The sequence below is a fragment of the Gopherus flavomarginatus genome, chromosome 18 (assembly GCF_025201925.1).
Source record: "Gopherus flavomarginatus isolate rGopFla2 chromosome 18, rGopFla2.mat.asm, whole genome shotgun sequence".
NCBI lineage: Eukaryota > Metazoa > Chordata > Testudines > Testudinidae > Gopherus > Gopherus flavomarginatus.
In genome coordinates, this window is record NC_066634.1 from 2,907,509 (window position 1) to 2,931,143 (window position 23,635).

General features: G+C 69.1%; 2 protein-coding genes across 4 annotated transcripts; one reads left to right on the forward strand and one right to left on the reverse strand.

The window, feature by feature from the left end:
* Nucleotides 1–1,081: 1,081 nt before the first annotated feature.
* On the forward strand, nucleotides 1,082–23,635 carry SYN1 (synapsin I). Its single transcript, XM_050928156.1, has 13 exons — nucleotides 1,082–1,541; nucleotides 3,911–3,968; nucleotides 4,168–4,259; nucleotides 4,868–5,024; nucleotides 5,348–5,437; nucleotides 18,675–18,737; nucleotides 19,118–19,260; nucleotides 20,941–21,015; nucleotides 21,506–21,608; nucleotides 21,805–21,945; nucleotides 22,295–22,358; nucleotides 22,613–23,177; nucleotides 23,506–23,635. The coding sequence occupies exons 1-13, from the start codon at nucleotides 1,213–1,215 to the stop codon at nucleotides 23,633–23,635; spliced, it is 2,010 nt and encodes a 669-aa protein (XP_050784113.1). The 5' UTR covers nucleotides 1,082–1,212.
* Nucleotides 7,430–13,252, reverse strand: TIMP1 (TIMP metallopeptidase inhibitor 1). 3 transcript variants are annotated; one of them, XM_050927989.1, is made up of 6 exons: nucleotides 13,247–13,252; nucleotides 11,996–12,144; nucleotides 10,447–10,544; nucleotides 9,331–9,448; nucleotides 8,145–8,266; nucleotides 7,430–7,779 (listed from the first exon to the last, which is right to left on the reverse strand). In XM_050927989.1, exons 2-6 carry the CDS (start codon nucleotides 12,120–12,122, stop codon nucleotides 7,555–7,557), a joined length of 690 nt encoding a protein of 229 aa, XP_050783946.1. In that variant the 5' UTR covers nucleotides 12,123–12,144; nucleotides 13,247–13,252; the 3' UTR covers nucleotides 7,430–7,554. The 3 variants fall into 3 exon arrangements, with proteins under 3 accessions (XP_050783946.1, XP_050783947.1, XP_050783948.1); XM_050927990.1 differs by lacking the exons at nucleotides 11,996–12,144; nucleotides 13,247–13,252 and adding an exon at nucleotides 11,397–11,433; XM_050927991.1 differs by lacking the exons at nucleotides 11,996–12,144; nucleotides 13,247–13,252 and adding an exon at nucleotides 11,305–11,341.

Genomic DNA, 23,635 nt, shown 5'->3' on the forward strand with positions numbered 1-23,635 from the left:
CTCCCAGTCTTCTCCCCCTCCAGCTCCTTCCCACCTCCCCTCCATCCCCCTCCCTTCCCTTTCCCACCTCCCTTCTCTCCTCCTGCGCCTACCCTTCCCCACCCCATCTACCCCTCCCTCCCCCTTCCCTCCCCACTTCCCTCCTCTATCCCCATCTCCTCCCCCTCCAGCCCCTCCCCACCTCTCCTCTAGCCCCATCTTCACCCCTCTCCATCCCCCTCCCCTTCCCCCCACCTCTCCTCTCCCCCCATCTTCTCCCCCTCCAGCCCCCTCCCCACCCGTGCCCTCCCGCCCCCCAGCTCAGCACCGCGGACAGCTCCTCCCCGCATCCCCCCACCCCTCCCGACAGGGGACCGGACCGCACCACCGTGCGCCGCAGAGGGGGGGAGTACGTCACCACCTTCTCCTCCCGCCGCCCGCAGATGGTGCGACCCGCCCCGGGCTCGGCAAAGTGACCGGGAGCAACCATCGCGGCGGGAGGGGGTGGGGAGGTGGGGCCGGGCGAGACCAATTCCCGGAGACGTGCGGGGGGAGATCCGGGTATCTGGGCTGGTCCAGCTGCTGCGGCGCTCATATGACTCCGGGATTCGGGAGCCGCCGGGTCTGCCCCAGAGAGAGGCCGGGGTGCAGGCCCTATAGATCCCCTCTAGGAGCCTCTATAGAAGGGAGCAGTCTGGAGGAGAGAGAGACACCCCCTATAGCCCCCCTCCCTTGTAGCCCCCCTTCCCCTATAGATCCCCCCTGCCCCACAGGCATCCCTTCCCCTCTAGACACCCCGTTCCCCTCCAGAGATCCCCTATAGACACCCCTTCTATAGACACTTCCTTTCCCCATAGCGATCCTCCCTAGACACCACAGCCCGAGCGAAAGAGCCTTTGTAGAAGAAGGCCCCTACAGGCAGAAATCTCCCGTTTGGAAAGACCTTCACGCATAGACGAGACTCGCCCTGAGAGATGCCCCTGTAGAGAGCCTTTCCCTATAGAAGCATCCTATGGGGAGCTTTCCCTACAGGAGGGGATCCCCTGTCTAGAGAGAAAGACCCCCCTCCCCCTAGAGAAAAGAGAGAGCCCCTTCTGGGAAGACCCCGTCCACAAGAGCCATCCCCTATAGACAGACACCTCTCCTGCCCTGGAGAGAGCAGCCTCCCCTATAGGATTGATAGACACTCCCCATCTGCCCCCTATAGGCACAGCCCCCTCCAGTGCCCCCAGGATGAATTACCTGCGGAGACGCCTCTCAGACAGCAACTTCATGGCCAACCTGCCCAACGGCTACATGACAGATCTGCAGCGGCCTCAGCCCCCTCCGGCGCCCCCCGGCGCCCCCTCACCCGTCCCCTCCCCGGGCAGCGTCTCCCCGGCTGCCCCCAGCCCTGGGGCCGGCGGCGGGGGAGGTGGGTTCTTTTCGTCCCTGTCCAACGCGGTGAAGCAGACGACAGCGGCCGCGGCGGCCACCTTCAGTGAGCAGGTGGGGGGCAGCAGCACGGGGGGCGCGGGGCGCAGCCGGACGCTGCTGGTCATCGACGAGCCTGGCACCGACTGGTGAGAAGCTGGGGGGGGGGGTGAGGACAAACAGCTGTCCGTCCAGCCATCCATCCATCAGTCTGTCCATCCATCCACCCAGCTATCTATCCAACCATCCATTTGTCCATCCATCCATCCATCCATCTGTTCATCTGTCCATCCATCCACCTAGCTATCCGTCCATCCATCAGTCTGTCCATCCATCCACCCAGCTATCCATCCATCCATCTGTTCGTCCATCCATCCATCTGTCCATCCATCCACCCAGCTATCCATCCATCCATCCATCCGTCTGTCCATCCATCCACCCAGCTATCCATCCATCCAGATGACCATCCATCTGTTCGTCCATCCATCCATCCATCCATCTGTCCATGCATCCACCCAGCTATCCGTTCATCCATCCATCCATACATCTGTCTGTTCATCCAGCCACCCATCTGTCATCCAACTGTCCATTTATCCATCGGTCCATCCATCCATCCATCTGTCCAGCATCCGTCCATCTCTCTGTCTGTTTCTTCATCCATCTGTTGCCTCCCCTCCCCCTCCATCCCCTCAGCCCACCCCCTGCCTGACAATTCATCCTGCTTTCCATCTGTCCGTCCATCCGTCGGTCTACCCCCCACCCCCACCCTCTGGCTCAGCCCTGGCCCCTGTCACCTCAAACCTCCGTGTGGCCACCCCTCCGCTTAGTCACTGATGCGAACGCTGCAGCCACCCCTCACCCTCCCCTCCGCTCCCTGTCCACCCTCTCCATCACCCCTTCCCCTGTCCCTCAGTGCCCCCCTCCCCGTCCATCCTGCTCCCCCACTGCCCCATCACCCTGTCCATCACCCTCCCCCACTGCCCCTATTGCCCCATCTATCGCCCTCCCCCTCTGCCCCCATCGCCCCGTCATCCTCCTCCCCCACTGCCCCCATCACTCCATCCATCCCCTCCCCCTCTGCCCCATCACCCCATCCATCCCCCTCCCTCACTGCCCCATCTCTCCGTCCATCCTCCTCCCCCTCTGCCCCCATCGCTCCATCCATCCCCCTCCCCCACTGCCCCCATCGCCCTATGCATCCCCCTCCCCCTCTGCCCCCATCCTCCGTCCATCTGAACCCACATCTCAGTGGGTTTGGGGATATGTATCCGTGTGGGGTCCCCAGGAATATTGTGTGGGGGAGCTGTGTACGGGGGTGACCACCAAAGATCTGCTCCCCCTGGCCTGTTGGGAAGTGGGGAGGGGCTGGGTGGCGAGGAGGGGGAGGTCATGTGACCTACCCCCCTATCCTGCCCCTTGGGGCTGGATCAGAAGGAATTAAAGCAGGATAATCCCTACGGGGCGGGGAGGGGCGCTCACCCCCCAGCCACCTCCGTCACTACAGAGTTGGGGGCTGAAAGCCAGGACTCCTGGGTTCTCTTCTGGGCCCTGGGAGGGGAGTAGGATCTGGTGGTTAGAGCAGGGGAGCTGGGAGCCAGGACTCCTGGGTTCTCTCCCCAGCTCTGGGAGGGCAGTGGGGGCTGGTGGGTTAGAGCAGGAGGAGCTGGGAGCCAGGACTCCTGGGTTCTTGCCCTGGCTCTGGGAGGGGAGTGGGGGCTGATGGTTAGATCAGGGGGGGCTGGGAGCCAGGACTCCTGGGTTCTCCCCCAGCTCTGGGAGGGGAGTGGGGGCTGATGGTTAGAGCAGGACAGAGGCTGGGAACCAGGATTCCTGGGTTCTCACCCCAGCTCTGGGAGGGCAGTGGGGTCTGGTGGTTAGAGCGGGGGGCTGGGAGCCAGGACTCCTGGGTTCTCTCCCTGGCTCTGGGAGGGGAGTGGGGGCTGGTGGGTTAGAGCAGGGGGTCTGGGAGCCAGGACTCCTGGGTTCTCTCCCCAGCTCTGGGAGGGCAGTGGGGTCTGATGGTTAGAGCAGGGGGGGCTGGGAGCCAGGACTCCTGGGTTCTCTTCCAGGGCTCCCTGCTTCGGTGCCCACGTGGCGCTGGACCGAGAGGAAATGGAGACACTGGCTTTGGGCTCTCCATTTTTAGCTTTTCTGTTTAGACTCACAGGTGGGTTCGAATCCTGCCCCCTGTCCCTCGCCACTCCCCTATGGCTTCTGCCCACTTCTGCCACCACTGCTGGGGGGCACCGTGCTGTGGTGCACCATTTGTCTCCTGCCTTAGGCTGTCCCCCTGCCACTGGGAAGCCACACAAGCTATGGGGAAACTGAGGCACGGGCAGGCCTAGAAATATCCCATAAAATTTCCCTCACATTCCAGCCACGCGCCTGCCTCAGTCTCTTTGCCTGTCCTGAGGGTGACCTTAACCCACCCTCGCCACCACTGAGTGGCCATGCAAGGTCTGGGGAAACTGAGGCACAGGCAGGCCTTTTAAAATCCCCCCGCATCTCTCTCTTCCAGGGCTAAATTATTCAAGGGCAAGAAGCTCCATGGTGACGTGGAGGTTCGGGTGGAGCAGGTGGGTCTGGGCCCCACGGAATTGGGGGTGCTGGGGGGGGTGGCAGCCTGCAGGGGGTGGATGGGGGCATTGTGGGGGTCGAGGGGCTGGCGTGTGGCGATGCCAGGGGATGGGAGGGTCGTTGACATCTCATGAGGGGGAACTCAGGGCGCCCCGTCTCATCTGTGGGTCTGACCCCCACGTTCGCCCCGCCCCCCAGGCCGAGTTCTCGGAGCTGAATCTAGTGGCTCAAGCCAACGGGGCCTTTTCGGTGGATCTCGAGGTTCTGCGCAATGGGATGAAGGTGGTGAGGTGAGTGGGGGCCAGGGAGACCAGGGGGCAGGAATGGGGGGAACTGCCAGCCAGGGGCTGTGGGTTAGGTGGGGAGACTGGGGGGGCAGGAATGCGGGGATCTGCCAGCCAAGGCCTGTGGGTTAGGTGGAGAGACTGAGGGAGAGGAACCGGGGGGAACCGCCAGCCAGGGGCTGTGGGTTAGGTGGGGAGACTGTGGGGGGGGGCAGGAAGGGGGAACCACCGCCCAGGGGCTATGGGTTAGCTGGGGAGGGGAGTGAGGGGGCCACAAGGGGGCAGGGCTCTTTCACTGGGGGCAGGGAGAATGTGGGGGGTGCAGGGCTCACCCTGGGGGAGGGGAAGGGGGAGGAAGCAATTCTTTGTGGGGGATGGGGGCATAGAGGGGGCAGAGCTCGCCAGTGGCAGGGGTAGGTGGGATATGGGGGGGCAGGGACACCTCACATGGGACAGAGGAAAGGAGGGCAGGTGTGATCTTGGGGTGGCAGGGACCCCTCACATGGGACAGAGGAAAGTGGGAGGGCAGGGTTCCCTTGTGGGGAGCAGTTGTGATCTGGAGGGATGGCGGCTAGCGAGGGGCCTGTGTCTAACCCCCCTGTCTGCCCCCCCAGGACGGTGCACCCCGATTTCGTGCTGGTCCGGCAGCATGCCTACAGCATGGCCCCGGGGGGTGACCACCGGGGCCTGGTGATCGGGCTGCAGTACGCCGGGGTGCCCAGCGTCAATTCCCTGCACTCCATCTACAACTTCTGCGACAAGCCCTGGGTGGTGAGTGCCAGGGGGCGGGACTGGTGACTGTGGGGCGCTGGGGGCTGGCAGGTAGCCATGGGGCTGGTGGGTAGCCTGGAGGGAGATGGAGGGGGTTGGTGGGTAGCCAAGGGGTGGGGGGGCTGGAGGGGGCGGGAAATGGGGGTCAGGGGCTGGTGGATAGCTGGGCGGGAGATGAGGGGCTGGTGGGTAGATGGGGGTGGGGGGTCAGGCAAGTAGTTGGGTTGGAGACAGCGGGGACTGGTGGGTAGCCAAGGGGCAGGGGGTGGGTGGGTACCGAGGGCCGGGTTCTGCCCCCCTGACCCGTCCCCCTCCCCACTCAGTTTGCCCAGTTGGTGCGGCTGCGCCGGAAGCTGGGGGCCGAGGAATTCCCCCTCATCGAGCAAACATTCTACCCCAACCACCGGGAGATGGTGAGTGGGGTGGGGCTGGGGGTGGGCAACGGGCAGGGCTGTGGGGTTGGGGGTGGACAGGGGTGGGGCTACAATGCTGGCAGGGGGCAGGGCTGTGGGGTGCGCTGTGAGCCTGGCAGGGGGTGGGCAGGGGGCAGGGCTGTGGGGTGGGCTGTGAGCCTGGCAGGGGGTGGGCAGGGGGCAGGGCTGTGGGGTGGGCTGTGAGCCTGGCAGGGGGTGGGCAGGGGGCAGGGCTGTGGGGTGGGCTGTGAGCCTGGCAGGGGGTGGGCAGGGGGCAGGGCTGTGGGGTGCGCTGTGAGCCTGGCAGGGGGCGGGACTGCAGGGCTGTGGGGCGGGCTGTGAGGCTGGCAAGGGGAAGGGCTGTGGGGTTGGGGGTGGGCAAGGGGCGGGGCTGTGGGGTGGGCTGTGAGGCTGGCAAGGGGAAGGACTGTGGGGTTGGGGGTGGGCAAGGGGCGGGGCTGTGGGGTGGGCTGTGGGGTGGGCAGGGGGCAGGGCTGTGGGGTTGGGGGTGGATGGGTGGGGCTACATTGCTGGCAGGGGGCAGGGCTGTGGGGTGCGCTGTGAGCCTGGCAGGGGGCGGGACTGCAGGGCTGTGGGGTGGGCTGTGAGGCTGGCAGGGGGTGGGCAGGGGGCAGGGCTGTGGGTGGACAGGGGCAGGGCTACAATGCTGGCAGGGGGCAGGGGACAGGGCTGTGGGGTGGGCTGTGAGGCTGGCAGGGGGCAGGGCTGTGGGGCTGGGGGTGGACAGGGGCGGGGCTACAATGCTGGCAGGGGGCAGGGGACAGGGCTGTGGGGTGGGCTGTGAGGCTGGCAAGGGGAAGGGCTGTGGGGTTGGGGGTGGACAGGGGCGAGGCTACAATGCTGGCAGCGGGCAGGGGACAGGGCTGTGGGGTGGGCAAGGGGCAGGGCTGTGAGGCTGGCAGGGCGTGGGCAGGGGGCAGGGCTGTGGGGTGGGCTGTGAGCCTGGCAGTGGGTGGGCAGGGAGCAGGGCTGTGGGGTGGGCTGTGAGGCTGGCAGGGCGTGGGCAGGGGGCGGGGCTGTGGGGTGGGCTGTGAGGCTGGCAGGGTGTGGGCAGGGGGCAGGGCTGTGGGGTGGGCTGTGAGCCTGGCAGTGGGAGAGCAGGGGGCAGGGCTGTGGGGTCGGCTGTGAGGCTGGCAGGGCGTGGGCAGGGAGCAGGGCTGTGGGGTGGGCTGTGAGCCTGGCAGTGGGTGAGCAGGGGGCAGGGCTGTGGCGTGGGCTGTGAGCCTGGCGGTGGGTGAGCAGGGGGCAGGGCTGTGGGGTGGGCTTTGAGGCTGGCAAGGGGTGAACAGGGGGCAGGGCTGTGGGGTGGGCTGTGAGGCTGGCAGGGCGTGGGCAGGGGTCAGGGCTGTGGGGTGGCCTGTGAGCCTGGCAGTGGGTGAGCAGGCGGCAGGGCTGTGGGGTGGGCTGTGAGCCTGGCAGGGGGCGAGGCTGTGGGGCTGGGGGTGCGTAGGCGGTGGGGCTGTGAGGCTGGCAGGAGGCGGCACTGCAGGGCTGTGGAGTGGGCAAGGGGCGAGGCTGTGATGCTGGCAGGGGCCAGGGCTCTGGAGTGGGCATGGGCTGAGCGCAGGGGGGCTGGCAAGCGGGGCTCAGGTGTGGGGGGGCAGCCGTGGGGCACAGGGGTGGGCAGGTCTTAGGGCAGGGGCTGCTCTGTGCTGTGGGGCTGCAAGCCCTTCGTGTGCCAGGCAGAGGCCTTCACAAAGGGGGGGCCCATTGGCTGCAGCCTCGAGAAGCCCCGGGGCAACCCCGGGGGCAGAGGTGAACTGCCCCCCCCCGGGCTCCCTTGAGCCCCAGGGCCCTTGGGGAGAACCCTCAGGAATTGGGGGGGGGAAGGGGGGACAGTCAGGGATTGCGGTGCAGGGGGGTAGTCGGGGATTGGAGCATGGAGGGGGGCTCTGGGGCAGCTAGACCTGGGGGCTTGCCCATCCCCCCACCCCTGCCCCCCAGCCCCACAGACAACGGTGCAGACTCGACTCACAGAGCTTTCTTTATTTATGAATCCAACTCAGGAAAACAGTTTTAACGGGTGGGGGGCAGCGTGGGGGGGGAGTCAGAGCCCACGGGGGTCACAGTCCAGGGGGCCGGCGTGGTGGAGGGGCTCACTGCCCCCGGCCTGCCTTGAGCAGGGCCCCGGGGAGGCGGCTCTTGAGGGGCTCCCAGGTGCAGAAGGGGTCGGCCCCGGGGGGCGCCCCCTGGCTGGGGCGGGGCAGGCAGGCCAGGCGCTGGGCCTGGGGCCCCTGCCAGCTCCGGTCCAGGAGCCCGTCGGTCCAGAGGCACTGGGCATCGCCCGACAGCGAGCAGGGCATGAAGAGACAGGGCAACACCTGGGGAGGGGGCGGGGTTAGAGAGAGCCACGCCCACCCTCCGGCCCCGCCCACATCGGTCACACAGACCCCGCCTACTCCCAGACTCTGCCCCCTGAAACACCCCCATCCCCCCAGACACAGTACCTGCGGCATGGGGCGGGGCTAGAGAGAGCCACACCCACCTCTCCTAGATCCCACCCCCCACCCACACTGGGGCCTCTGGGACACGCCCGTCCCACATAGACCCCGCCTCCAAAGCCCCACATCTGCCCCCCGATTGGGCCTGGTGTTACATGGCATCAACTGGGGGGTCGGGGGGGTATTAGGGATCCTCCCACTCCCCATCTCCCTGCCCCCCCAGGCCCTGTCTCCCCAGGACTCACCTGGCAGGCGCAGCCCCCTTCATAGGCCTGGCTGACCCCGCGGCGCTGGCTGGGGGGGACGCGCCCCCAGGGGCGCACGAAGGAGCAGGCAGAGACCGTCAGGCGCTCGTCCTGCTGCGTGGCTGGGGGGAGAGGGCAGAGGGAGTGGCTGGCACCGCGCCCCATAGCGCCCCACAGCCCCCCATGGTGCCCCGCTGCCCCTGCAACTGCCCATAGCCCCCCAGCCCCCAGTGCCCAACAGCCCACCCAACCCCCCATAGAACCCACCAAACCCCATAGCGCCCCGCAGCCCCCCATTGTGCCCCACAACCCCCCATGGTGCCCCACAACCCCTGCAACTGCCCATAGTCCCCCAGCCCCCAGTGCCCCACAGCCCACCCAACCTCCCCATAGTGCCCCGCAGCCCCCATGTTGCCCCCTGCCCCCTCAACTGCCCATAGCCCCCCAGCCCCAGTGCCCCATGGCCCACCCAGTCCCCCATAGCACCCCGAAGCTCCCAGTGCACAGCCCCCCAAAGGCCCATAGTGCCCCACAGACCCCCAACTGCCCATAGTGCCCCCAGCCCCCCATAGCTCCCCTAACCACCCATAGCACCCACAGCCCCCCAACTACCCAAAGCCCTCCCCAGCCCCCCATGGAGCCCCACCCTCCCAGTGCCCCACAGTTCCCCCAGCCCCCCATGGCCCCCTCACTGACCCACAGCCCCCAATCCCCTGCAGACCCATATCCCCCCACAGACCCCTAGAGCTCCCCCCCACAGCCCCCCACAGCCCTCAAATGACTCCTAGAGTCCCCCAGCCCCCCCATAGCACTGCACAGCCTCCAGCCCCCACCCAGGAAATGCTGTGTCTGGGGGTGGCATGCCCCAGAGGGGGCTGTCTTGGAGGAATGGGGGTCACAGAGGACAATGAAACTTGGGGGGGTCCTACCATTGGGAGGGGCTGAATGGGGGGAAGCAGTTGTGGGGAGGGGCCATCTCCAGGGTAAACGGGGGAGGCTCAGTGGAGGAAATGGATATGGGGGTGTCTTGGGAGACAGGGGAGCGGATATCCCATTTTGGGGGGCATACCTTGGGGGGGGGAATTACCCCAGGAGGGAGCTGGTGTTGAGGGGCCCTGAGGGGTTTTGGGGTGTCCTTGGGGTGGGGGCTGCCCCAGGCTGGAATCGAGGTACCGGGGTGCCTTACCCATGATGAGGTACTCCTCCCCCTTCAAGGGTGCCGGGTGCTGGTACCCACAGACGCTCTCCAGGGCCGGGGTGTCTACGAAGTGAACATCCGTCAGCGGCTCGAACCCCTTGTAGATCTGTGGGGAGACGCATGTCAGAGCTGCAGGGGGCGCTGTGGGGTGCAGGGCGGGGGGGGTGGGGGCTGGCTAGTGGGGAGGGTGCTCCTGGCTACCTCAGTCCTTGCCTGGCCTCCTGGCAGGGGGCACTGAGGGGCTGAGGGAGGTGGGGGAAGCTCCTGGCTACCCCAGCCCCATCCTCTCCCAGCAGGGGGCGCTGTGGGGAGCAGGGGGCGCTGGCTGTGGGAAGCAGGGGGCACCGTGGGGCGCTGGGCTGGCTGACGAAGGGGGAGCTCCTGGCTACCCCAGTGAGGCGCTGTGGAAGCAGGGGGCGCCGTGGGGAGCAGGGGGCGCTGGCTCTGGGGAGCAGGGGTCGCTGTGGGGCGCTGGGCTGGCTGGGGAGTGAGCTCCTGGCTACCCCAGCAGGGGGCGCTGTGGGGAGCAGGGGGCGCTGGCTGTGGGAAGCAGGGGGCACCGTGGGGCGCTGGGCTGGCTGACGAAGAGGGAGCTCCTGGCTACCCCAGTGAGGCGCTGTGGAAGCAGGGGGCGTTGTGGGGAGCAGGGGAGCTGGCTCTGGGGAGCAGGGGGCGCCATGGGGCACTGGGCTGGCTGACAGGGGGAGGGAGCTCCTGGCTACCCCAGCAGGGGGCACTGTGGGGAGCAGGGGCGCTGGCTCTGGGGAGCAGGGGGCGCCATGGGGCACTGGGCTGGCTGACGGGGAGGGAGCTCCTGGCTACCCCAGCCCCAGCCTCTCCCAGCAGGGGGCGTCGTGGGGAGCAGGGGGCGCTGGCTCTGGGGAGCAGGTGGCGCCGTGGGGCGCTGGGCTGGCTGACAGGGGGAGGGAGCTCCTGGCTACCCCAGCAGGGGGCACTGTGGGGAGCAGGGGAGCTGGCTCTGGGGAGCAGGGGGCGCTGTGGGGCGCTGGGCTGGCTGACAGGGGGAGGGAGCTCCTGGCTACCCAAGAGAGGCGCTGTGGGGAGCAGGGGGCACTGGCCGTGGGGCTGGCGGGGGGCACATACCTTCGTGGTTTTGATCTCATAGCGGACCCACGGCACAGACTCCCCGCGGCTGCTGTTGTGGCTTAGTGGAGTGATCCCCATGAACCTGCCCCGAATCACTGCACGGCAAAGAGAGGGGGGTCAGGGCAGCCCCAGAGGCCCCCAGGAGACCCCCCCCACCCTTCCGCCCAGGCCCTCGGCATCTAGAAGCACTTTAGTGGGGTGGGGGGACATGATCCTGCTCGCCCGGACTCCTGGGTCTTCCCACACCCTGGGGGTATCAGGGGAAAGGGTCTCCCCCTCCTTCCCGGACTCCTGGGTTCTTCCACCCCTTGGAGAGAGGAGGATCCCGGCCCCCCCCACATACTCTGGACCTGTGACCCCAGAATCAGCTCGGGTCTGCTCCAGTGGGTAATAGCTATACTGACGCTGGGGCCCAAGGTCTGGGGGGGGAGCGCTCCCTGGTTGGCTGGGGGGGGCAGGAGATGGGACATTGCAGCTGTGGGGGGGGTGTTTCTAGCTCTGGGGGAGGGGCACGAGCATTTGATGTTTGGGGGAGCTGCAAAAATTGGGGGAGGACTGTGCTGGGGGGTGGGGCATTTGGGGGTCACTCACCGATGTTGCCCTGGCAAAACACTGTATATGGGTGCTAGGGGGTGGAGGGGCTCAGAGAGGTGCTGGGGGGCAGGTTGAGGGAGCTCAGAGGGGTGCTGGGGGGCAGGGTGGGGGCAGGGGTCACTCACTGACGTCAGCCTGGCAGAACGCTGTCTGGGGGTCCTGGGGGGCAGGGTGGAGGGGCTCAGAGGAGGCTGCTGGGGGTCAGGGTGGGGGGGCTCAGAGGGGTGCTGTGGGCAGGGGGTGGTGTCAGGGGTCACTCACCGATGTCGGCCTGGCAGAATGGCATCTGGGGGTGCTGGGGGGCAGGGTGGGGGGCTCAGAGGGGTGAAGGGGGGGCAGGAGGGGTCACTCACCGATGTCAGCCTTGCAGAATGCCATCTGGGGGTGCTGGGTGGCAGAGTGGGGGGCTGAGAGGAGTGCAGGGGGGCAGGAGGGGTCACTCACCAACGTTGGCCTGGCAGAACGCCGTCTGGGGGTGCTGGGGGGCAGGGTGGGGGGGCTCAGAGGGGTGCTGTGGGCAGGGGTGGTGTCAAGGGTCACTCACCGATGTCAGCCTAGCAGAATGGCATCTGGGGTTGCTGGGGGGCAGGGTGGGGGGCATAGACGGGTGCAGGGGGGTGAGGGGGATCAGGGGTCACTCATCAATGTCGGCCTGGCAGAACGCTGTCTGGGGGTGCTGAGGGGCAGGGTGGGGGGCTCAGAGGGGAGTGCTGGGGGGAAGGGGAGGCAAGGGTCACTCACTGATGTCAGCCTGGCAGAATGGCATCTGGGGGTGCTGGGGGCAGAGTGGGGGGCTCAGAGGAGTGCAGGGGGGCAAGAGGGGTCACTCACCGACATCGGCCTGGCAGAAGGCCGTCTGGGGGTGCTGGGGGGCAGGGTGGGGGGGCTCAGAGGGGTGCTGGGGGCAGAGTGGGGGGCTCAGAGGGGTGCTGGGGGGTCACGGATCACTCACCGACGTCAGCCTGGCAGAACGCCGTCTGGGGGTGCTGGGGGGCGCAGCTGCAGGCGTCTGTGGGGTCCCCCAGCACCAGGACCAGGATTGCACCTGCCAGCAGCCGGCTCGAGGTGACAGGGCTCATGGTGACACTGGGATCGAGGGGTCTGCGGGGGGACGGAGCCGGTTAGACCCACGACAGCCGGAGACACCCCCAGCCCCCCCGAACCACCCCAGCCTGGCCTCTCCCACCAGTTTCTGTCTGGCCTGGCCTGGGCCTGGGGGAGCCCAGGGGTCTGCGGGTCGGGAGTGAGGGGCACCGGCAGGGCAGAGGGGCCCTGGGGGGCTGCAGGTCTGGAGTGGGGGGCACCGGCACGGCTGGGGGTGCGTCTGTTTCTCTGCCAGAAAAAATAAGTTAGAAGAGAAGTGGAGGTGCGGGGCCGGCGGCAGGGCCGAGGGGTCAGCAGAAGGCCCGGGGGCGGGGACGGTGGAAGGCTCGGAGGGGCCAGGCGGGCAGCAGAGGACCTGGGGGGCTGTGGAAGGGGCCAAGGGAGCCGGGGCGGACAGCAGAAGACGTGGGGGGGGCCCAGTGGAAGGCTCGGGGGGCCGGGGGGCAGCAGAAGACCTGGGGGGGGGTGGAAGGGTCGAGGGGGGGCATCAGAAGACCTGGGAGGGGGGCCCAGTGGAAGGCTCGGGGTGCCGGGGGGCAGCAGAAGACCTGGCGGGGTCCGGTGGAAGGCCCGGGGGGCCGGGGGGGCAGCAGAAGACCTGGGGGATGGTGGAAGGGTCGGGGGGGGGCAGCAGAAGACCTGGGGGGCGGTGGAAGGGGCCAGGGGAGCCGGGGCGGGCAGCTGAAGACCTGGGGGGGGTCCGGTGGAAGGCCCGGGGGGCCGGGGGGGCAGCAGAAGACCTGGGGGATGGTGGAAGGGTCGGGGGGGGGGCAGCAGAAGACCTGGGGGGCGGTGGAAGGGGCCAGGGGAGCCGGGGCGGGCAGCTGAAGACCTGGGGGGGGCCCAGTGGAAGGCTCGGGGGGCAGCAGAAGACATGGGGGGTGGTGGAAGGGTCGGGGGGGGGCAGCAGAAGACCTGGGAGGGGGGCCCAGTGGAAGGCTCGGGGGGCCGGGGGGCAGCAGAAGACCTGGGGGGTGGTGGAAGGGTCGGGGGGGGGCAGCAGAAGACCTGGGGGGGTCCGGTGGAAGGCCCGGGGGTGGGGGGGGGTCGGGGGGGGCAGCAAAAGACCTGGGGTCCCGGGGGGGGGCCTCTCTCCTACCTGGACCGTGGGCTGTCGAGCTCCGCGGTGCCTGGCCCAGTCCCGCTGGCTCCTATATAGTCCGCGCGTCCCCCCCGCCCCCCCCTTTCCTGCCGCCGCGCTGGGCGGGGGCTGATGTCAGTAGAGGGGGGGTTTCTCTGACGTCTCTTGCCCAGTGGGGGCGGCTCCAGCTCCCCCCTCCCAGCGCCCCCCATTGGGGTGGGGTCTGATTAGTCAGCGGCGCCGCCAGTTCTTGAGAACCAAGCAATCGGGGCGGGCTGGGGGCGTTGGGCTGGGGGCCAGGCGGGGGGATTGGGGGCTGACGGAGGGCACTGGGCTCCAGGGGGCTGGCGGGGGGCATTGGGCTGGCAGGGGGCTGGGATTGCTGGAGAGGTGCACTGGGCTGCAGGGGGCTGGCAGGGCTGGCAGGGGGCACTGGGCTGCAGGGGGCTGGCAGGGGGCAGGTGGCCGGGGGGAGGGGTGGCAGGGGCTCTGGGCAGCAGGGGGCTGGCAGGGCTGGCAGGGGGCACTGGGCTGCAGGGGGCTGGCAGGGGGCTGGGGTTGCTGGCGGGGTGCGCTGGGCTGCAGGGGAGTGGCAGGGGGCAGGGGGCTGGGGAGAGGGGTGGCAGGGGCTCTGGGCCGCAGGGGGCTGGCAGGGGGCAGGGGGCCGGGGGGAGGGGTGGCAGGGGCTCTGGGCCGCAGGGGGCTGGCAGGGGGCAGGGGGCCGGGGGGAGGGGTGGCAGGGGCTCTGGGCCGCAGGGGGCTGGCAGGGCTCTGGCAGGGGGCACTGGGCTGCAGGGGGCTGGCAGGGGGCAGGGGGCTGGGGGTAGGGCTGGCAGGGGCTCTGGGCCGCAGGGGGCTGGCAGGGCTCTGGCAGGGGGCACTGGGCTGCAGGGGGCTGGCAGGGGGTGGGGGAGGGGCTGGCAGGGGCTCTGGGCCGCAGGGGGCTGGCAGGGGGCTGGGGGGAGGGGTGGTAGGGGCTCTGGGCCGCAGGGGGCTGGCAGGGCTGGCAGGGGGCTCTGGGCTGCAGGGGGCTGGCAGGGGGCAGGGGGCCGGGGGGAGGGGTGGCAGGGGCTCTGGGCCGCAGGGGGCTGGCAGGGCTGGCAGGGGTCACTTGGCTGCAGGGGGCTGGCAGGGAGCCGGGGGGAAGGGCTGGCAGGGGGCACTGGGCTGCAGGGGGCTGGCAGGGGGCTCTGGCAGGGGGCACTTGGCTGCAGGGGGCTGGCAGGGAGCCGGGGGGCGGGGCTGGCAGGGGGCACTGGGCTGCAGGGGGCTGGCAGGGAGCCGGGGGGAGGGGCTGGCAGGGGGCACTGGGCTGCAGGGGGCTGGCAGGGAGCTCTGGGCTGCAGGGAGCCAGGGGGAGGGGCTGGCAGGGGCTCTGGGCTGCAGGGGGCTGGGGGGGATGGCAGGGGGCACTTGGCCACAGGGGGCTGCAGGGAGCTGGGGGGAGGGGCTGGCAGGGGCTCTGGGCTGCAGGGGGCTGGCAGGGGGCTGGGGGGGCTGGCAGGCTGCTCAGCAGGGGCCAGGTGCTGAAGGGGCTCTCAGCCCCCCCCATGGGGTAACGCCCCCTGCAGCTCTGCTGCCCCCTCCGTGCCCCCGATGCTGAGCTCAAGGTTCTTGTAGCATCTGCGTCACTGGGACCCTGCTGCGGGTGGGGCAGGGCAGCTGTGGGGTGACTCACCCTGGGGACTCAGTGACCTCCTGCCCCCAGGGGCACCCGTGCCACACAGAGCTCAGAGTAGTGTGGCCTGGGAACCAGGACTCCTGGGTTCTCTCTCTGGCTCAGGGAGGGGAGTGGGGTCTAGTGGTTAGAGCAGTGCGGCCTGGGAACCAGGATTCCTGGGTTCTCTCTCTGGCTCATGGAGGGGAGTGGGGTCTAGTGGTTAGAGCGGGGGGGCTGGGAGCCAGGACTCCTGGGTTCTCTCTCTGGCTTTGGGAGGGGAGGGGCGTTTTGTGGTTACAGTGGGGGGCCGGTAGCCAGGACTCCTGGGTTCTTTTCTCCCAGCCGTGGGTCCACGTGGGGCTAGAAGGTGCTTGAGGTTCTGCAGCCGGTTCTGGTGAAACCTGCCACTTTGCCTGGGACTCTGTTACTTGCCCGGAACATGAGCCCAGGGCTGGGCTAGCCGGAGCTGCGGGTCAGGAGTGAGGGGCACCCTGCCCTGTGCATGCCAGAATGGGGTAAGCCCCCCCCCCAGCCATTGCCCTACTCCCCACAGTGCCCCCAGCTGGAGCTGGAGCAGTGAGGGAGGAGCTGTGTGTGGGAGGCCCCATATGGCTGTGGGGGGCTGGTTCTGGGGGAGATTTGCAATCCCAGGGAGATGGCTGGGGGGGCAGGAATTCAGGGCTGGCTGTATGGGGAATTGGGGGCAATCTTGGGGGCTGGCTGGAGGGTTTGGGGGGCAAGCAGGGGGCAGGCTGGGGATCTGGGCAGGCTGTAAGGGGGATCGGGCTGGGGGCCAGGCTGGGGGGATCGAGGCATGCTGGGGGCATTGGGGCAGGCTGTATAGGGGATGGAACAGGCTGGGGGGATCGGGGCAGGCTGGGGAGTAGGCTAGGGGCAAGCAGGGGCAGGTTGTACAGAGGATTGGGGGCAGGTTGGGGGCATTGGGGCAGGTTGTACAGGGGATCGGGGCAGGCTGAGGGGATCAGGCCAGGCTGTATAGGGGATTGGTTCAGGTTTGGGGGATCAGGGCAGACTGTGGGGATCGGGGCAGGCTGGGGGGCAGGCTGTATAGGGGATGGGGGCAGGCTGGGGGGATCGGGGCAGGCTGGGGGCAAGCAGGGGCAGGCTGTATAGGGGATGGGGGCAGGCTGCATAGGGGATGGGGGCAGACTGGGGGGATTGGGGCAGGCTGGGGGCAGGCTATGTGTGACAGGGGAGGCACGTGTGGGTCGCGCTTGCAGAGAAAGTCTGGGTTTCCCAACGCCAGTGGCAGGAAGTGAGGCAGGAGTGTGGGGGGTTGACTCACCCTGGGCAGTTGCGGAAGTGGGGCCATGACCCCAGGATTCCCTCACTGCCTCGCTCCTTGCACAACCCAGGCCACGCTCACCACACATCAGAGCCGGGAAGGGGGCGAAGGACGGGCCCAGAGTCTCAGACCGCCCCCCCCCAGCCCCTAAACCAGACATGCGCCCCTCAACCCAGAGGTGGCTGCAGCTGGGTGAGGCATCCCTAGGCGGCGTTATATGCAGCTGTTCCCAGTCGCTCTACCCCAGAGGTGGCCGCATCTCAGTGCAGGCCAAGGCATCCCCAGGCGGCGTTATATGTGGCTATTCCCAGTGGCTCTGCCCTAGGTGGCTGCATCTCAGCGCCGGCCAAGGCGTCCCCAGGCGGTGTTATATGCGGCTGTTCCCAGTGGCTCTGCCCCAGAGGTGGCTGAATCTCAGCGCCGGCCGAGGCATCCCCAGGTGGCGTTATATGCAGCTGTTCCCAGTGGCTCTGCCCCAGAGGTGGCTGCATGTCAGCGCCGGCCGAGGCATCCTCAGGCGGCATTATATGTGGCTGTTCCCAGTGGCTCTGCCCCAGGCGGCTGCATCTCAGCGCTGGCAGAGGCGTCCCCAGGTGGCGTTGTATGCAGCTATTCCCAGTGGCTCTGCCCCAGAGGTGGCTGCATTTCAGCGCGGGGTGGGCTGCGTCCGGCTCTGACAGAGCTCTTTGGTATTTCCTTTAATAACTATTTCATGAGACATTATTATCTGTCTCTGACCTTTGACCCCTGACGGGCGAAATCGGCCCAGTGATGTCTGAGTGCAAAGTGTCTGGTTACTGTGTGTCCATGCAGTGGGGCCTACTGTGATGTGGGGCGGGGAGGCGGGGCCTGGGAGTTCTCTCCCTGGCTCTGGGAGGGGAGTGGCATCTAGTGGTTAGAGCAGGAGGGGCTGGGAGCCAGGACTTCTGGGTCCATTCTGTCCCATTTCCCCTAGCGGGGTGGCTGTAGGATTCACAGGGGTGGTGCTGCGCCCGACTTGCAGGGGATTGGCGGGGATGGGGCAGAGGTGTGATGGACCCGCTGACCTGGGTGGGTGCGTACCGGGGTGTGTGTGGGGGGGTCGTGTCTGGTGCAGAGGTGGGTGGGGGATTTACATTTATAGCCCGTTATTCCAGGAAGGGAGAGGGGCGGTGCCAGGCCATGGGCAGACGGGCAGGGAGCCAGGCCCGGATTGGAAACAGACGGCCGGGGCTGAGGGGTGGCCAAAACCACGCCTGGGTGTCTGGGCTCACGGGGGCGCTGCAGGTCGGGAGTGAGGGGCAGGGGGGAGCCCAGGGCTGGGCCAGCAGGGGGCTGTGGGTTGGGAGTGAGGAGCACTGGCAGAGCTGGGGGTGGAGGCCAGGGCGCTGTGGGTCGGGAGTGAGGGGCACTGGCAGAGCTGGAGGTGGAGGCCGAGAGGCTGGGGGTCGGGAGTGAGGGGCACTGGCAGATCTGGGGATGGAGGTCTGGGGGCTGGGAGTGAGGGGCACCGGCAGAGCTGGAGTGGGGGCAGGGCTGGGCTAGCAGGGGACTGGGGGTCGGGAGTGAGGGGCACTGGTAGAGCAGGGGCTGGGGGGCTGGGGGTCAGGAGTGAGGGGCACTGGTAGAGCAGGGGCCGGGGGGCTGGGGGTCAGGAGTGAGGGGTACTGGCAGAGCTGGGGTGGGGGCAGGGCTGGGCTAGCAGGGGACTGGGGGTCAGGAGTGAGGGGCACTGGTAGAGCAGGGGCCGGGGGGCTCAGGGTCGGGAGTGAGGGTTACTGGCAGAGCTGGGGTGGGGGCAGGGCTGGGCTAGCAGGGGACTGGGGGTCGGGAGTGAGGGGCACTGGCAGATCTGGGGATGGAGGCCTGGGGGCTGGGAGTGAGGGGCACCGGCAGAGCTGGAGTGGGGGCAGGGCTGGGCTAGCAGGGGACTGGGGGTCGGGAGTGAGGGGCACTGGTAGAGCAGGGGCTGGGGGGCTGGGGGTCAGGAGTGAGGGGCACTGGTAGAGCAGGGGCCGGGGGGCTGGGGGTCAGGAGTGAGGGGTACTGGCAGAGCTGGGGTGGGGGCAGGGCTGGGCTAGCAGGGGACTGGGGGTCGGGAGTGAGGGGCACTGGTAGAGCAGGGGCTGGGGGGCTGGGGGTCAGGAGTGAGGGGCACTGGTAGAGCAGGGGCCGGGGGGCTGGGGGTCAGGAGTGAGGGGCACTGGTAGAGCAGGGGCCGGGGGGCTCAGGGTCGGGAGTGAGGGGTACTGGCAGAGCTGGGGTGGGGGCAGGGCTGGGCTAGCAGGGGACTGGGGGTCGGGAGTGAGGGGCACTGGCAGAGCTGGGGCTGGGGGCTTGTGGGTCGGGAGTGAGGGGCACTGGCAGAGCTGGGGATGGAGGCCGGGGGGCTGGGGGTCGGGAATGAGGGGCACTGGCAAGCTGGGGCTGTGGGGCTGTGGTTGGGAGTGAGGGGCACCCCGTTCCCCCGATCCCCACCCGCTCTCTTGCTCTCCCCCCAGCTGACGTCCCCCAGGTACCCCGTGGTGGTGAAGATGGGCCACGCCCACTCTGGGATGGGCAAGGTAAGAGCCCCGCCCCCTTTGTCCTCTCTCCCCTGTGCTCCGCCCACTTTGCGTGGGGTGTCCCCAGGGGTCCCCCCGCGCTGGCCCTCTAAGCGATCGGGGTGGGGGAAATACTGAACAGAACGGGCGGGGGGGCAGACAGGGAGGTTCCCACCTCTTTCCTCATTGGTCAGTCTGAGTTCCTCCCCGGGGGCGGGGTTTGTCTCTCTAGGGGCGTGACCTGTCTCACCTGGCAAAACAGGAAGTCCCTCCTCCAAGGAGGCGGGGGGAAAGATTTTTGTCTTGGGGGCGGGGGGGGGCTGCTCTCGGCTCGGGGCAGCCCAGGGCAGAGCCCCCCGCCCCCTGCCCCCCAGGTGTGAGCTGCCCCGCCTGCCCCCCAGGTGAAGGTGGAGAACCAGTACGACTTCCAGGACATCGCCAGCGTGGTGGCCCTGACGCGGACGTACGCCACGGCCGAGCCCTTCGTCGACGCCAAGTACGACCTGCGCGTCCAGAAAATCGGCACCAGCTACAAGGCTTATATGTGAGCGTCCCCCCACGGCGCCTGGTCCTGCCCCACAGCGCCCCGTTCCGTCCCACGGCACCTGGTCCCGCCCCACGGCGCCCCGTCCGGCCCCACGGCACCCCGTCCTGCCCCACGGCACCCTATCCTGCCCCACAGCGCCCTGTCCCATCCCACGGCACCTGGTCCCGCCCCACGGCGCCCCGTCCGGCCCCACGGCGCCCTGGCCTGCCCCACGGCACCCCGTCCTGCCCCACAGCACCCTATCCTGCCCCACAGCGCCCCGTCCCGTCCCACGGCACCTAGTCCCGCCCCACGGCACCCCGTCCGGCCCCACGGCGCCTGGTCCTGCCCCACAGCGCCCCGTCCCGTCCCACGGCACCTAGTCCCGCCCCACGGCACCCCGTCCGGCCCCACGGCGCCCTGGCCTGCCCCACGGTGCCCCGTCCTGCCCCACGGCACCCTATCCTGCCCCACAGCGCCCCGTCCCGTCCCACGGCACCTGGTCCCGCCCCACAGCGCCCCGTCCGGCCCCACGGCACCCTATCCTGCCCCACAGCGCTCCGTCCGGCCCCATGGCACCCCGGCCTGCCCCACAGCGCCCCGTCCCGTCCCACGGCACCTGGTCCCGCCCCACGGCGCCCCGTCCGGCCCCACGGTGCCCCGTCCTGCCCCACGGCACCCTATCCTGCCCCACAGCGCTCCGTCCGGCCCCACGGCACCCCGGCCTGCCCCACAGCGCCCTATCCTGCCCCACAGTGCCCCGTTCCGCCCCACGGCGCCCCGTCCCGCCCCACGGCGCCCCGTCCCGCCCCACGGCGCCCTGTCCTGCCCCACAGCACCCTGTCTGGCCCCATGGCACCGCGGCCTGTCCCTCAGCGCCCCCGGCCAGCCCCACGGCGCCCTGTCCTGCCCCACAGCACCCCTGCCCTGCCCCACGGTACCCCACCCTGCGCCACGGTGCCCTGTCCTGTCCCACAGCACCCCCGCCCTGCCCCACGGTACCCCACCCTGCCCCACGGTGCCCTGTCCTGCCCCACAGCACCCCCGCCCTGCCCCACGGTACCCCACCCTGCCCCACGGTGCCCCGTCCTGCCCCACGGCACTCTCACCCCACCCCATGGTGCCTCTTGCTGCCCCATGGTGCCCCCGCCCCGCCCCATGGCACCCCATCCCATCCAGCAGCATCGCCGCCCTACCCTATGGTGCCTCATCCTGCCCCATGGCACCGTGTCCTGCCCCATGGCACCCCCGCCCTGCGGTGCCCTGTCCCACCCCACAGCACCCCTGGTCCTGCCCCAAGGCGTCCTGTCCCGCCTCATAGCATCCCCGCCCCGCCCCACGGTGCCCCGTCCCACCCCGCAGCATCCCCACCTCACCCCACGGCATCCCATCCCGTCCCACGGCGCCCCATCCTGCCTCACGGCGCCCCAGCCCTTCCCCACAGCACCCTGTCCTGCCCCACAGCGCCTGGTTCTGCCCCACGGCACCCCTGTCCCACCCTACAGCACCCCCTTAGGGGCCCCTGCCCCCTTCTCACCCCGCAGTGCCCCTGTCACACCCTTAGGGGTCCCTGCCCCACCCTAAGGCTGCCCCCAGTGCCCGGCCCTGACTGCCAGAGGAGAGCGCCCTCTGCCCCACCCCCTGACACCCCCCTGGTACCCCCCGGCCTCCCCCTCTAACGCCCCCATCTCGGCCCAGGAGAACCTCGGTCTCGGGGAACTGGAAAACGAACACGGGCTCGGCCATGCTGGAGCAAATCGCCATGTCCGACAGGTGAGGGGCTGCGGGGGACCCCTGGGGGGCGGGGCTTCATGGGGCTGGGGAAAGGGTGTGACTAAGGAGGCTAGTGGGGGCAGGGTTCGGATAGCCCAGGTGGGCAGGACCAGTGGAAGGCAGGGACAGGGAGGGGTCTGGTTGCCCGCTGGGGGGCTGGGGTTTGGGAGCGCCCCAAGAGGAGAGCTGGGGGCTGTGCAGGGAAGGGGTGGCCTTTGGGGTCAGTGTGGGGGATGGGGGGCTGTAGGGGGCCTGGTGGGGTCTGTCTGCGGGGGGGCAGCATCTCTGTGCGGGTGGAGAAGTCTCTCCGTGGGGGGAGCTATAGGGGGGTGCCCGGAGGCTGGGGGTCAGGGGTCTCTGTGGGGGTCATTGGGAGGTCCCCAGTGGTTGGTGGCAGGGGGTCTCTGGGGGGGTCATTGGAGGGTCCCCAGGATTTGGGGTGGAGTCTCTGTTGAGGGGTGTTGCTCAGCCCCCTTCCCGCCCCCCCCAGGTACCGGCTGTGGGTCGACACCTGCTCGGAGATTTTCGGGGGGCTGGACATCTGCGCGGTGGAGGCCCTGCATGGCAAGGACGGGCGCGACCACATCATTGAGGTGACCCCACTGTTGGGAGCTGGGGGGCAGCCAGGGGGCGGGGCTGGGAAGCCGGGAGAGGGAACCCACAAGTGGCTGTGTCAGAGTCTGTCTCTTGGATGCCTGGGTCCCCAACGAGGGGACGGCCGAGGAGCCATCCGCTCCCGGACGCCTGGGTCCCCCCACTGCTAACGAACCCCCCACTTCCCCCTCCCAGGTCGTCGGCTCCTCCATGCCACTGATCGGGGACCAGCAGGATGAAGACAAGCAGCTGATTGTGGAGCTGGTCCTGGGGCGCATGGCGCAGGCTCTGCCCCGAACCCCCACCCCCTCCCCGGTGCGAGGGAGTCCGGCCCAGGTACCCCCTACCCTGAACCCCCACCCCCACTGTGGGAGCCCCGGACCCTCTGCCGGCCCCGAGGGGGTGGGGACACGGGTCTCTGCATCCAAAGCCCTGTCCCACCCCCTGGGTCATCGTGCAACACTCAGGGGAAACTGAGGCATCACACAGGATTCAGACCAACCATTAAGAAAATTCCCCCACCCACATCCCCGGTGTGTGTGTGTGGGGCTCGGCCCAGGTACCCCCACCCCCCATAACTTCGTGACCCCACTTCCTGAGCAGTTCAGGCTCTCCCCACCAAGTCCCCTCCTCACCCCCCCAGGCTTGATCCCTCCCCCAACTGACACCCCCTTTTCTCTTACAGGTGCAGGGAGCCCCGGCTGGGCAGAGACAAGGACCCACGGCGCAGCAACGGCCCCCCCCGCAGGGTAGGTGGCAAACAGCAACCCCTGCCCCCCCACTGCAGAGCCCCCCATTGATTCCCTGCCCCCCACTACAGAGCCCTCCGTTGATCCCCCCACCACACAGCCCTCCCAAGCCCTCTGCCCCCCAACGCAGAGCCCCCACACTGACCCCCCCGCCCCCCCACAAATACCGCCACTAAGCCCCACTGCCCAGCCCCTGGAACATGCTCCCCACTACCTGTGCCCCACCACTAACAGTGTTTCTCTTTCTCTTGCAGGGGGATCGCAGCCACCGGCCCCACACCCCCAGCGCCCCCCATCCCAGCAGCGACCCCCCCCACAGGGGCAGCAGCTCTCCGGCCTCGCTCCCCAGCCCGGCACCTCCCCCCTGCAGCAGCGCTTGCCCAGCCCCACCGGCCCCCAGCAGCGCCCCATGGGCCCCCCTCAGCAGCGCCAGCCGGGCCCTGGCCTCCCACAAGGCCCTCGAGCCCCCCAGCCCGGCGGGGGAGCCCCCTCAGCCCCCCAGCCCCAGCGGGGACCCAGCTCCGGGGCTGGGGGTCAGTCCCCCCAGTCGCAGGCGAAGTCTGGGGGGGCCTCTCCCCAGCCTCAGCAGCCCCCCCAGCAGCGCCCCCCGGGGGCCCAGCAGCGAGTGCCGCCCCGGCAGAGCAGCCAGGGGGCGCCCTCCAGCCAGCGAGGCCCCCCTCAACCTCGTCCGGCGCCCCCCACCACCCAGCAGCCACGGCCCGGCACCCAGGGGGGCAGCCGGCCCCCCCCAGCACACGGGAAACCCCAAGTGGCTCAGAAACCCACCCCGGAGCTGCCGGTGCCCCAGCCCCAGATGAAGTAAGGACCCTCCCAGCCCCCGCCCACCTGTGCCCTCCTGGCTTTGGAAGGGGAGTGGGGCTGGGAAGCTGGACACCTGGGTTCTCACCCTGGCTCTGGGAGGGGAGTGGGGGCTAGTTGGGGGCGAGTAGAACCACCCTGGTCAGGCCTGTGGGGGGGTGTCTCTATTCTCCTGCTTGCCTCTCCCATCGCTTATGGCCTGCGCCCGGGGGGCGGGGGTCAGTGCCTGTCCCGGGAGGGGCCCCCATCACCCTCTGCTGTGCTACCTGCATGGATTAATCGTGTCTTTCTCTCCCCCCCTTCCCCCTCCCGTGGCCCCCTCCCCCAGCAAGTCCCAGTCTCTGACCAGTTCCTTCCCCCTCGCAGAGCCGGCGCGGGGCAGCGCTAGCCCGGAGGAGGCCCGGGCCGAGACCATCCGGTCGCTGCGCCAGAGCTTCGCCAGCCTCTTCTCCGAGTGA